Here is a 13916-nt window from a genome sequence, read left to right as displayed (position 1 = left end):
TGTCTTTTTGCCACAAATGCGTTTCCTGGTATTTTCTCATGAAATTTCACACGGGAGTAGATTGGGAACCCGGGTTTGATATCTCAAAATCTCAGACTTTTTTTTTTCAAATTTCTCAGTATTTTTTTTGAATTTAATGTTCATATAGGGGTATGGAGCATCCGGGTGTTACAAATCCACTTCCCTATGTTGACATGCAACTATACATAGATAAAAGCTCACTTCAACATGCAAACATGCATGCAAATTTTTATTCCATTATATTTTATATTTAAACACATATTTTCACAGCTAAAAATAATTAAACATAGTAAATTATATTTATTTTTTAGTTCTAGTCCTCATAATATTACTCCAAATAATCATGTATCTACAACCAAATCTCATTGAAAAGTTTTGCTTTACACCCTCCCTTAAAAGTTTAAGTTCACATGAATCTTAAAGTGACTTAAGGCTATCGTCATATTAGCCTGCAGATCATAGGTGATTTGGATACAAAAGACTGTACTATTTTTTGATTGAATAGGTAACTTCTAATCTTATCTTTAATCTGCATTGAAATATTGAAATATGTAAACTTGTTTAGGGGTGTACCCGAAGCAAAGTTTGAAATATTGCAAACATTGTTGCCATCTTCTTCACGCTTTAAATGTTCCTAAACTTTTTTGAACGTAAATGTTCCTAATTCTTAAAATGTTTTAAACAGATTGGCTCCTGACATTGAAGCGGTGAGCAACTCCGGCATGCTCCAGAAGAAAGGGACAGCCGGTACTCCACGTGTCGAAGCTCACCACAGACGTGCCAGCGTCGCCGAGGAACCCAGCAGAAAAATATGGGAAATGGCGATGACGAGAAGGTGGAAGGCCTCCACCACGCCCGGCAGCCCCCGCACGGCGAGTCTTCCTCTTCCTCCTCCTCCTCCTCCCCCTCCTACCGACACGCCACGAAGCGCCGACGCGCGCACGGCGCCGCAGCAGCCATGGCCGACCGCTTCTTCCCCAACGACCTCCCCGACTTCGTCGCCGAGGCACCCGACGGCGGCGACCCTCCCGCCGCCGGGCTCCGCGGCCTGCTCTCGCTCCCCTACCCCAGGCTCTCCGACCGGCTCCTCCGCGCCGCCCTCCGGCTCAAAGACAAGGCACGCCGTCTCTGCTTCACTGCCTGTGTTGTGGTTTCATTTCGGGGCGCGCGCGCGCGAGGTGCTCGACTGATTGATTGTGCCCTGCAGGTCGTGCAAGAGACATGGACTAGGACGGGGGGCCATGTGACGGACTACACGCTCTACACGGGCGCGCTCGGGACGGCGCTCCTGCTGTTCAAGTCCTTCCAGGTCACCGGCGACCGCCGTGATCTCAACCTCGCCAGCGAGATCGTCCAAGCCTGCGATGCCGCGTCGCTTGGCCTGCCGTACGATGGCGACTCCTCATTGTTTCAGTTTTGTAGTTGTTTTGGTTAGATTGTTCCGGTCGTTGTTAATTCATGTGAAATGGTCGCCTGGTTGCAAGGCGCAGGTTCTTGACTTTCATATGTGGGAGGGCCGGCGTCTGCGCTCTCGGAGCAGTGATTGCAAAGCATTGCAATGATCAGTTGATGGAGACCAACTTTCTGAGCTCGTTTGATGAGGTGAAGCTTCTATTAAGCGTAATTTCGGTTCTTCAGTCTGTATGTTAAATTCTGTGCTATTTTGCTACATGGTTCTAGAGTCACGGATGGTATACCTAATGTTGTTGACAGAGTTGTCTTACATTTGTGATCTTGTAGATAATTATCACAGAGAAAGTTCCAAATGAGCTGCTGTATGGAAGGGCGGGTTATTTGTGGGCTTGTTTGTTCCTGAATGAGCATCTCAGTGACAAGACAATTCCTGCCGAACACATTGTATGTTGACACTGTGATTCTGTTCCTCTTTTCACATTATTTGTTTCTGTAGAACAATGTGAAAGGTACAACTTATCTAATCATGCAAAACCGCTGCAATGAGGCAGAGTTCTGTGGCAAAGGACATAATTATGGAGGGAAGGAAGCTGTCGAACAAGGGGAGCTGCCCGCTGATGTATGAGTGGCATGGGAAGAAGTACTGGGGTGCTGCCCATGGACTCGCTGGAATCATGCATGTTCTCATGCACACTGAATTGAAGCTGGATGAGCAGGATGACGTGAAGAATACTCTGCGGTACATGATCAGTAACCGGTTTCCAAGTGGAAACTACCCCTCGAGTGAAGACAGCGAATCCGATCGCCTGGTGCATTGGTGCCATGGTGCCCCTGGTGTTGCTCTTACACTTGCTAAGGCATATCAGGTATTGCTGCATCTGTATAGAGTTAGTCTATAGGATCTTCCTGAGTATGTATGCATCTTATTCACACCACTTATGCATACCCGTCTGGGAAGTTGTGCATGCATCTCCACATAGGCAAGTTTGTTCAGGCCTCAGCAGGAGTTTTTACTGACGACCAATTAGGCTTTGGCACAAGTTTTAGCTATGACTAATGAGCAGCCAAGCAATAGTGTTCTATTAACTAAACTTTCCCTTTGATCACAGTGATGAGCTAACCGTTTGTGTTTCAGGTCTTCCAAGATGATCACTTCAAGCAGTCCGCTGCAGAGGCTGCTGAAGTTGTCTGGAACCGTGGTCTTCTCAAGCGAGTTGGAATATGCCACGGTATAAGCGGGAATGCCTATGTATTCCTCTCACTTTATAGGCTAACCGGCAATGTTGAGTACCTCTACCGGGCTAAGGCTTTTGCTTGCTTTCTGCTTGAAAATGCTGATCGATTGATTGCTGAGGAGGCCATGCATGGTGGTGACCGTCCGTTTTCATTGTTTGAAGGAAAGGCTGGGATGGCGTATCTCCTTTTAGACATGGTTAACCCCTCGGAATCAAGGTTCCCCGCCTATGAACTTTGAGTCCCAGCATCAATGTATGTAGGCCCAGCGATCCGTCAGTCCAAACAATCTGTGTCAAAAATGATCTTACATTTTGGGACGGAGAGAGTACTTGTGTTCTTATCTACCCTGTAAAATGTACCTTAGTGCGGTTGATATCCTTGTAAATTTTAGTGTTTCTGACTCTGCAAACTTGCACCTTTGTAAAATATGTTTGTGAGGGGGTTCTGGTAATAATGCTCATCTTTGTGTTGAATAGTGCCTATTGAATGAAATGAGTACTTTGGGATGCAAATGATACCATGGCCAGCAGCCAGGGCGATTCCTTTGGGATGAAATGTGGATGTAGCCTTTCCTTGCTTAAACTTTAAGATGTAGTCTTTTCTTTTAACAACGAGGAAGTGCTCTTTTTGACCCATGATCATGAACATTTTTATGTTCTCAACCTTGGCTCTCCACATTTCATTATTTCTAACGTACTTGTCTCAACCTTGACCATCCACATTTCATTATTTCTGATGTAGTTGGAAAACACCTCTAACCTTGAAACTATTGCACATGTACTTTGGGATTCATATCTGACTGCTGACTGTGTGTTTGTTTGGCTTTTTTGGAGGGGGTCAATGGAACGAAGAGTAGAGGGGACAACGGGTCGCCCTGTCGAAGACCACACCCATGGGCGATAGGGTTGTCGGCAATACCATTCAGCTACGAAGAGTAGAGGGGACAACGGGTCGCCCTGTCGAAGACCACACCCATGGGCGATAGGGTTGTCGGCAATACCATTCAGCTGTACCAGGAAGAGGAGGTGCATAGCAGTGTGGAGACCCAACCATGAAAGATGCTCGGGAATCCCCTACGCTAAAGTAGATCAAGGAGGAACTCCCATCTCACCGAGTCAAGAGCCTTTCGGATGTCGACCTTCAAAAGTAGGGTGGGGGTCTTGCACTTATGGAGCCGGCGCATGAGGTTCCTCACATACGCGAACTTATCGTGGATGCTTCTCGTCTTGATGAAAGCACTTTCGGCGTGGGAGACTAAGGTGCGCATATGACGGGTAAGCCTGATGGTGAGAATTTTCGCAATAATTTTGGTCACCATGTGGGTAAGGCTAATGGGGCGGTACTCGGTGCTTTTCTCAGCACCCTCCTTCGGGAGGAGGACAACATTCCTGGAGTTGAGCTAATGAAGGTTGGAAGTGTGGAGGTTGACGAACAGGGGTATTACTTGCATGACATCATCCTTGATGATGCCCCAACACTTCTTGAAGAAGAGACCGATGAACCCGTCCGGTCCGGGTGCTTTGTCACCTGACATTGGTTTATGGCCTCTCAACCTCCTCCTCGGAGATAGGTTCCCCAATAGAGGACAAATCTTGGGGATCCAAGTCAAGCTCGTCCAAATTGAAATCATTGTCCCTAGTGCCACCTTTGCTCATTACACCGGAGAAGTGTGCATGAATGATGCCCTCTTTGTGGTCATGCTTCGTGACCCAACCATGGTTTGCTTGATCTAGTGGACATGGTTCTTTCTACGTCTTACGTTGACCCGAAGATGGAAAAACATGGTCTTTGCTTCACCCTCCTTAAGATTGGAGAGGCTTGCACCTTTTTTTGTGTGCTCTCTCAAGCACCGCTAAACAAGTGACCCTCCTTTTGAGCGTTGCATGAAGGTGAAATTCAGCATGCGACCGAGATCGTTGTTCTTGCGCTATGTCAAGGTGTAGGATGATCCGAAGGGCGGCATGGTGCTGAATTTTGGCGTGTTAGAGAACAAGCTCCGGCTCCATCAAAGAGGTGAGTGTCGGTTTTATTAAGTTGTGGTGAAGGGCTTGGTATGGTTCGAATGATCAGAGTGCTCACTCCAGATGTTAGAAACCACCTCATTGAAACCCAGAAGGGAAGCCCTAAAATTCTCGAATTTGAAAGTTGTCGCGGGAAACCATGGCCACCTATGGGACCAACGGTCCCTTTTTCTGGTTCGGCGGGGGGATGACACGTTGCACAAAGAGCAGAAGAGCGCGAGGCAGCACGACAGAGATCACACGAGCAGTTTTTGTTGGGTAACGTAGCAATAATTCAAAACTTTCCTATGTGTCACCAAGATCAATCTAGGAGATGCTAGCAACGAGAGAGAGGGAGTGCATCTTCATACCCTTGAAGATCGCTAAGCAGAAGCGTTACAAGAACGCGATTGATGGAGTCGTACTCGCGGCGATTCAAATCGCGGAAGATCCGATCTAGCGCCGAACGGACGGCGCCTCCGCGTTCAACACACATACAGCCCGGGGACGTCTCCTCCTTCTTGATCCAGCAAGGGGAGAGGAGAAGTTGAGGGAGAACTCCAGCAGCACGACGGCGTGGTGGCGATGGAGCTCGTGGTTCTCCGGCAGAGCTTCGCTAAGCACTACGGAGGAGGAGGAGTTGGAGACGGGGAGGGCTGCGCCAGGGGAAGGGTGCGGCTGCCCTCCCACCCCCTCACTATATATAGGGGAAGGGGAGAGGGGGGAGGCACCCTAGGGTTTCCCCTAGGGGGCGGCAGCTTAGGGCAGATTGGATCTCCCTAGGGAAACCCTAGGGAGACTTGCCCCCCAAGCCAAGCAGGTGGAGGGTTGCCTCCCAAGCCAGGTGGAGGCGCCACACCTCCCCAAGTAACGTGGGAAAGGGTGTGGGGGCGCACAGCCCCTTAGTGGGCTGGTTTCCCCCCTCCCCTTGGCCCATGAGGCCCCGCAACACTTGCCGGGGACCCGAAACACCTTTCGGTCATGCTGGCCATAGCCTAGTACCCCCGGAACACTTCCGGACTCCAATACCCTTCGTCCAATATATCGATCTTCACCTCCGGACCATTCCGGAACTCCTCATGACGTCCGGGATCTCATCCGGGACTCCGAACTACCTTCGGTAACCACATACTATTCCCATTACAACTCTAGCGTCACCGAACCTTAAGTGTGTAGACCCTACAGGTTCGGGAACCATGCAGACATGACCGAGACACCTCTCCGGCCAATAACCAATAGCGGGATCTGGATACCCATATTGGCTCCCACATGTTCCACGATGATCTCATCGGATGAACCACGATGTCGGGGATTCAATCAATCTCGTATACAATTCCCTTTGTCTATCGGTATGTTACTTGACCGAGATTCGATCGTCGGTATTCCTATACCTTGTTCAATCTCGTTACCGGCAAGTCTCTTTACTCGTTCCGTAATGCATGATCCCGTGGCTAATTCATTAGTCACATTGACTCATTATGATGATGCATTACCGGGTGGGCCCAGAGATACCTCTCCGTCACACAGAGTGACAAATCCCAGTCTCGATTCGTGCCAACCCAACAGACATTTTTAGAGACACCTGTAGTGCACCTTTATAGTCACACAGTTACGTTGTGACGTTTGATACACCCAAAGCATTCCTACGGTATCTGGGAGTTGCACACTCTCATGGTCTAAGGAAACGATACTTGACATTAGAAAAGCTCTAGCAAAACGAACTACACGATCTTGTGCTGTGCTTAGGATTGGGTCTTGTCCATCACATCATTCTCCCAATGATGTGATGTCGTTATCAACGACATCCAATGTCCATGGTCAGGAAACCACGACCATCTATTGATCAACGAGCTAGTCAACTAGAGGCTTACTAGGGACATGTTGTGGTCTATGTATTCACACATGTATTACGGTTTGCGGTTAATACAATTATAGCATGAATAATAGACAATTATCATGAACAAGGAAATATAATAATAACCATTTTATTATTGCCTCTAGGGCATATTTCCAACAGTCTCCCACTTGCACTAAAGTCAATAATCTAGTTCACATCGCCATGTGATCAACACTCATAGTTCACATCGCCATGTGACTAACACCCAAGAGTTTACTAGAGTCAATAATCTAGTTCACATCATCATGTGATTAACACTCAATGAGTTCCAGGGTTTGATCATGTTATGCTTACGAGAGAGGTTTTAGTCAACGGGTCTGCAACATTCAGATCCGTGTGTTCTTCGCAAATCTCTATTTCATATTGTAGATGTTGCTACTATGCTCCACTTGGAGCTATTCCAAATGGTTGCTCCACTATACGTATCTGGTTTGCTACTCAGAGTCATGCGGATAGCTTGCATCGACGTAACCCTTTACGTCGAACTCTGTTGGAAATATGCCCTAGAGGCAATAATAAAATGGTTATTATTGTATTTCCTTGTTCATGATAATTGTCTATTGTTCATGCTATAATTGTATTAACTGGAAACCGAAATACATCTGTGAATACATAGACCACAACATGTCCCTAGTGAGCCTCTAGTTGACTGGCTCGTTGATCAATAGATGGTTATGGTTTCCTAACCATGGACATTGGATGTCATTGATAACGGGATCGCATCATTAGGAGAATGATGTGATGGACAAGACCCAATCCTAAGCATAGCACAAGATCGTGTAGTTCGTCTGCTAAAGCTTTTCTAATGTCAAGTATCCTTTTCCTTAGACCATGAGATTGTGCAACTCCCGGATACCGTAAGGGTACTTTGGGTGTGCCAAACGTCACAACGTAACTGGGTGGCTATAAAGGTACACTACGGGTATCCTCGAAAGTATCTGTTGGGTTGGCACGAATCGAGACTGGGATTTGTCACTCCGTATGACGGAGAGGTATCTCTGGGCCCACTCGGTAGGACATCATCATAATGAGCTCAATGTGATCAAGGAGTTGTTCACAGGATGATGTGTTACGGGAACGAGTAAAGAGACTTGCCGCAACGAGATTGAACAAGGTATCGGTATACCGACGATCGAATCTCGGGCAAGTATTGTACCGATAGACAAAGGGAATTGTATACGGGATTGATTGAATCCTCGACATCGTGGTTCATCCGATGAGATTATCGTGGAGCATGTGGGAGCCAACATGGGTATCCAGATCCCGCTGTTGGTTATTGACTGGAGAGTTGTCTCGGTCATGTCTACGTGTCTCCCGAACCCGTAGGGTCTACACACTTAAGGTTCGGTGACGCTAGAGTTGTAGAGATATTAGTATGTGGTTAACCGAAAGTTGTTCGGAGTCCCGGATGAGATCCCGGACGTCACGAGGAGTTCTGGAATGGTCCGGAGGTAAAGATTTATATATAGGAAGTCCAGTTTCGGCCACCGGGAGAGTTTCGGGGGTCACCGGTATTGTACCTGGACCACCGGAAGGGTCCCGGGGGTCCACCGGGTGGGGCCACCTATCCCGGAGGGTCCCATGGGCTGAAGTGGCGTGGGAACCAGCCCCTGGTGGGCTGGTGCGCCCCACCCAAGGGCCCAAGGCGCTTAGGGTTGGAAACCCTAGGGGGCCGTTGCCCCCCGAGGGGGCATGCGCCCCACTGGTTGGAAACCCTAAGGGGGCCGTTGCCGCCCGAGGGGCCGCCGCCCCGGGGGCCGCCGCCCCCCCTAGATGGGATCTCCAAGGGGGGCATGCGCCCCCTAGCCCCTATATATAGTGGAGGGGAGGGAGGGCAGCCGCACCCTTAAGCCCTGGCGCCTCCCTCTCCCTCCCGTGACACCTCTTCCTCCTCCAGTAGCGCTTGGCGAAGCCCTGCTGGAATCCCGCTGCTTCCACCACCACGCCATCGTGCTGCTGGATCTCCATCAATTTCTCCTTCCCCCTTGCTGGATCAAGAAGGAGGAGACGTCTCCGCTCCGTACGTGTGTTGAACGCGGAGGTGCCGTCCGTTCGGCGCTAGGATCATGGTGATTTGGATCACGATGAGTACGTACGTGTGTTGAACGCGGAGGTGCCGTCCGTTCGGCGCTAGGATCATCGGTGATTTGGATCACGACGAGTGCGACTCCATCAACCCCGTTCTCTTGAACGCTTCCGCTCGCGATCTACAAGGGTATGTAGCTGCACTCCTCTCTCTCTCGTTGCTAGATGACTCCATAGATTGATCTTGGTGATGCGTAGAAAATTTTAAATTTCTGTTACGATCCCCAACAAACTCTTCATCACCTCCATAATCGAGAAACATTTCCTTATTCTCAAGGACAATTTTGACCGCTGTCCAATGATCCATTCCCGGATCACTCTTATACCCCCTTGCCAGACACGTGGCAAGGCACATCGCGGTACACAACATGGCATATCATATGGAGCCTATGGCTAAGGCATAGGGGATGACTTTCGTCCTTTCTCTTTCTTCTGCTGTGGTCGAGCTTCAAGTCTTAACTTCACACCTTACAACTCAGGCAAGAACTCCTTCTTTGACTGATCCATCTTGAACTCCTTCAAGATCATGTCAAGGTATGTTCTCTGTGAAAGTCTTATCAGGCGTCTTGATCTATCTCTATAGATCTTGATACCCAACATGTAAGCAGTTTTACACAGGTCTTCCTTTGAAAAACTCCATTCAAATAACCCTTTATGCTTTCCAGAAATTCTACATCATTTCTGATCAACAATATGTCATCCACATATACTTATCAAAATGTTGTAGTGCTCCCACTCACTTTCTTGCAAATACAAGTTTCTTGCAAACTTTGTATAAACCCAAATGCTTTGATCACCTCATCAAAGTGCATGTTCCAACTCCGAGATGCTTGCTCCAGTCCATAGAAGGATCGCTGGAGTTTGCATACCTTTTAGCATCCTTAGGATCGACAAAACCTTCTGGTTGTATCACATACAGCCTTTCCTCACGAAAACCGTCAAGGAAACTTTGTTTTGACATCCATCTTCCAGATTTCGTAAATGAAAATGCAGCAACTACTAACAAAATTCTAACAGACTTTAGCATCGCTATGATTGAGAGAGTCTCATCACAGTCAACTCCTTGAACTTGTAGAAAACTTCTTTGAGACAAGTCGAGCTTCATAAATGGTTACATTACCATCAGTGTCTGTCTTCTTCTTAAAGATCCATTTATTCTATGGCTTGCCGATCATCGGGCAAGTCCACCAAAGTCCATACTTTGTTCTCATACATGGATCCTATCTTGGATTTCATGACTCCTAGCCATTTGTTGGAATCCGGGCCCACCATCGCTTCTCCATAGCTCATAGGTTCATCGTTGTCCAGCAACATGACCTTTAAGATAGGGTTACCACTGAGAAGTTGTACACACCCTTGTCGACCTACGAGGTTCGATAGTAACTTGATCTGAAGCTCCATGATCATCATCATTAGCTTTCTCTTCAACTGAGGTAGGTGCCACAGAAACACTTTCTGTGCTGCGCTACTCTCTGGTTGAAGTAAAGGTTCAACAACCTCATCAAGTTATATCTTCCTCCCACTCAATTCTTTCGAGAGAAACTCTTTCTTGAGAAAGGACATGTTCATAGAGACAAACACTTTGCCCTCAGATCTGAGATAGAAGGTATACCCAATCGTCTTGTTTGGGTATTCTATGAAGACACAATTTTCCGCTTTGGGTTCGAGCTTTTCTGGCCGAAGCCTATCGACATAAGCATCGTAGCCCCAAACCTTAAGAAACAACAACTTAGGTTTCTTGCCAAACCATAGTTCATACGGTGTCGTCTTCACGGACTTAGATGGTGCCTTATTTCAAGTGAATGTAATTGTCTCTAATGCATAACCCCAAAATGATAGTGGTAGATCGGTAAGAGACATCATAGATCGCACCATATTCAATAGGGTGCGATTACGACGTTCGGACACACCATTACGCTATGGTGTTCCAAGTGGCATCAACTGTGAAACGATTCCACCTTGTCTTTAGTGATTGCCAAACTCATAACTCAGATACTCTCCCCTTGATCAGATCGTAGGAACTTGATCTTCTTGTTATGATGATTCTCAACTTCACTCCGAAATTGCTTGAACTTTTCAAACGTTTCAGACTTATGCTTCATTAAGTAAATATACCCATATCTACTCAATTCATTGGTGATGGTGAGAAAATAATGATATCCACTGCGTGCGTCAACACTCATCAGACCGCACACATCAGCATGTGTGATTTCCAACAAGTCACTTGCCCGTTCCATTGTTCCAGAAAACGGGGTTTTAGTCATCTTGCCTATGAGGCATGGTTCGCATGTGTCAGGTGATTCAAAATCAAGTGACTCCAAAAGTCCATTAGCATGGAGGTTCTTCATGCGCTTTACACCAATATGACCTAAGCGGCAGTGCCACAAGAAAGTGGTACTATCATTATCAACTCTACATCTTTTGGCATCAATGTTATGAACATGTGTATCACTACGACCAAGATTCAATAAACCATTCACATTGGGTGCATGACCATAGAAGGTATTATTCATGTAAATAGAATAACCATTATTCTCTGACTTACATGAATAACTGTATTGCAATAAACATGATCTAATCATGTTCACGCTCAATGCAAACACCAATGCAAACAACATTTATTTGGGTTCAACACTAATCCCGAAGGTAGAGGGAGCATGCGATGGTGATCATATCATCTTTGGATACACTTCCAAAACATATCGTCACCTCGCCCTTAGCTAGTCTCCGTATATTCCGTAGCATTTGTTTCGAGTTACCAATTTTAGCAACTGAACTGGTATCTAATACACATGTGCTACTAGGAGTATTAGTAAGGTACACATCAATAACACATATATCAAATATACTTTTGTTGAAGTTGCCAGCCTTCTTATCTACCAAGTATTTGAGGCAGTTCCGCTATCAGTGACCATTCCCCTAATAGAAGCACTTCGTCTCGGGTTTTGGGTTCATGGGTTTCTTCACTGGAGCGGCAACTGGCTTGCCATTCATGAAGTTTCCCTTCTAGCCCTTGCCTTTCTTGAAACCAGTGGTCTTGTTAACCATCAATACTTGATGCTTCTTCTTGATTTCTACCTTCACGGCCTTAAGCATGACGAACAACTCCGGGATCATCTTCCCTTGCATGTTATAGTTCATCACAAAACTCTAGTAGCTTGGTGATAGTGACAAGAGAACTTTGTCAATCACTCTCTTATCTGGAAGATTAACTCCCACTTGATTCAAGCGATTGAAGTACCCAGACATTCTGAGCACATGCTCACTGGCTGAGCTATTGTCCTCCATCTAGTAGGCAAAGATCTTGTCAGAGGTCTCAAACCTCCCAACACAGGCATGAACCTGAAATACCAATTTCAACTCTTGGAACATCTCATATGTTCCATGGCATTCAAAACGCTTTTGGAGCCCCGACTCTAAGCCGTAAAGCATGTCGCACTAAACTATCAGGTACTCATCGGAACGTGTCTGCCAGATGTTCACAATATCCACAGACGACGCCAAAGGGGTTGGCACACCGAGCGGTGCATCAAGGACAGAAGCCTTCTGCGTAGGAGTGAGGACAATCCTCAGACTACGGCCGTATTCCGCACAATTGCTTACAATATCTTTCAACTTAGTCTATTCTCTAGGAACGTATTAAAACAAGGAGCTAAAGCGCGAGCTATTAATCCACAACATAATTTGCAAAGACAATTTAGACTAGGTTCATGATAATTAAGTTCATCTAATCAAATTATTAATGAACTCCCACTTAGATAGACATCCCTCTATTCATCTAAGTGATACATGATCCGAATCGACTAGGCCGTGTCCGATCATCATGTGAGACGGACTAGTCATCAACGGTGAACATCTCCATGTTGATTGCATCTACTATACGACTCATGTTCGACCTTTCGGTCTCTTGTGTTCCGAGGCCATGTCTGTACATGCTAGGATCATCAAGTCAACCTAAGTGTTTCGCATGTGTAAATCTAGCTTACACCCGTTGTATGCGAACGTTAGAATCTATCACACCTGATCATCACGTGGTGCTTCGAAACAACGATCCTTCGCAATGGTGCACAGTTAGGGGGAACACTTCCTTGAAATTTTGTGAGGGATCATCTTATTTATGCTACCGTCGTTCTAAGCAAATAAGATGCAAACATGATAAACATCACATGCAATTCATAAAGTCACATGATATGGCCAATATCATCTTGCGCCTTTGATCTCCATCTTCGAGGCGCGGCATGATCACCATCGTCACCGGCATGACACCATGATCTCCATCATCGTGTCTTCATGAAGTTGTCTCGCCAACTTTTACTTCTACTACTATGGCTAACGGTTAGCAATAAAGTAAACTAATTACATGGCGTTTACATTGACTCGCAGGTCATAAAATAAATTAAGACAACTCCTATGGTTCCTGCCGGTTGTCATACTCATCGACATGCAAGTCGTGATTCCTATTACAAGAACATGATCAATCTCATACATCACATATATAATTCATCACATCCTTTTGGCCATATCACATCACATGGCATACCCTGCAAAAACAAGTTAGGCGTCCTCTAATTGTTGTTTGCATGTTTTACGTGGCTGCTATGGGTTTCTAGCAAGAACATTTCTTACCTACGCAAAAGCCACAACGGTGATATGCCAATTGCTATTTACCCTTCATAAGGACACTCTTCATCGAATCCGATTCGACTAAAGTGGGAGAAACAGACACCCGCTAGCCACCTTATGCAACAAGTGCATGTCAGTCGGTGGAACCTGTCTCACGTAAGCGTACGTGTAAGGTCGGTCTGAGCCGCTTCATCCCACAATGCCGCCAAATCAAGACAGGACTAGTAACGGCAAGCAAATTGACCAAATCATCGCCCACAACTACTTGTGTTCTACTCGTGCATAGAATCTACGCATAGACCTAGCTCTCAATGCCAATGTTGGGTAACGTAGCAATAATTTAAAATTTTCCTACATGTCACCAAGATCAATCTAGGAGATGCTAACAACGAGAGAGAGGGGGTGCATCTTCATACCCTTGAAGATTGCTAAGCGGAAGCGTTACAAGAACGCGATTGATGGAGTCGTACTCGCGGCGATTCAAATCGCGGAAGATCTGATCTAGCGCCGAACGGACGGCGCCTCCGCGTTAAACACACGTACAGCCCGGGGACGTCTCCTCCCTCTTGATCCAGCAAGGGGAGAGGAGAAGTTGAGAGAGAACTCCAGCAGCACGACGACGTGGTGGCGATGGAGCTCGT

At 46.6% G+C, this 13916-nt stretch overlaps 1 protein-coding gene across 2 annotated transcripts; it reads left to right on the top strand.

The window, feature by feature from the left end:
- Nucleotides 1-788: 788 nt before the first annotated feature.
- On the top strand, nucleotides 789-3143 carry LOC109744362 (lanC-like protein GCL2). 2 transcript variants are annotated; one of them, XM_020303470.4, is made up of 6 exons: nucleotides 789-1138; nucleotides 1229-1407; nucleotides 1512-1623; nucleotides 1762-1878; nucleotides 1986-2300; nucleotides 2570-3143. In XM_020303470.4, the coding sequence occupies exons 1-6, from the start codon at nucleotides 833-835 to the stop codon at nucleotides 2906-2908; spliced, it is 1368 nt and encodes a 455-aa protein (XP_020159059.1). In that variant the 5' UTR covers nucleotides 789-832; the 3' UTR covers nucleotides 2909-3143. The 2 variants fall into 2 exon arrangements, with proteins under 2 accessions (XP_020159059.1, XP_040258791.1); XM_040402857.3 differs by having other exon boundaries at nucleotides 1506-1623.
- The last annotated feature ends 10773 nt before the right edge of the window (nucleotides 3144-13916 follow it).

The sequence above is a fragment of the Aegilops tauschii genome, chromosome 1 (assembly GCF_002575655.3).
Source record: "Aegilops tauschii subsp. strangulata cultivar AL8/78 chromosome 1, Aet v6.0, whole genome shotgun sequence".
NCBI classification, from domain to species: domain Eukaryota; kingdom Viridiplantae; phylum Streptophyta; class Magnoliopsida; order Poales; family Poaceae; genus Aegilops; species Aegilops tauschii.
Note: the sequence above shows the minus strand (reverse complement) of the source record. Positions and strands in the feature narration are given on the sequence as shown.

Excerpts from the sequence above, each read along its gene's own strand:
- LOC109744362 (XM_040402857.3), top strand. The coding sequence starts at position 833 with ATGGGAAATGGCGATGACGAGAAGGTGGAAGGCCTCCACCACGCCCGG. Across the intron at positions 1,624-1,761 it reads TTCTGAGCTCGTTTGATGAG|ATAATTATCACAGAGAAAGT; the intron begins GTGAAGCTTCTA and ends GTGATCTTGTAG. Across the intron at positions 2,301-2,569 it reads CACTTGCTAAGGCATATCAG|GTCTTCCAAGATGATCACTT; the intron begins GTATTGCTGCAT and ends TTTGTGTTTCAG.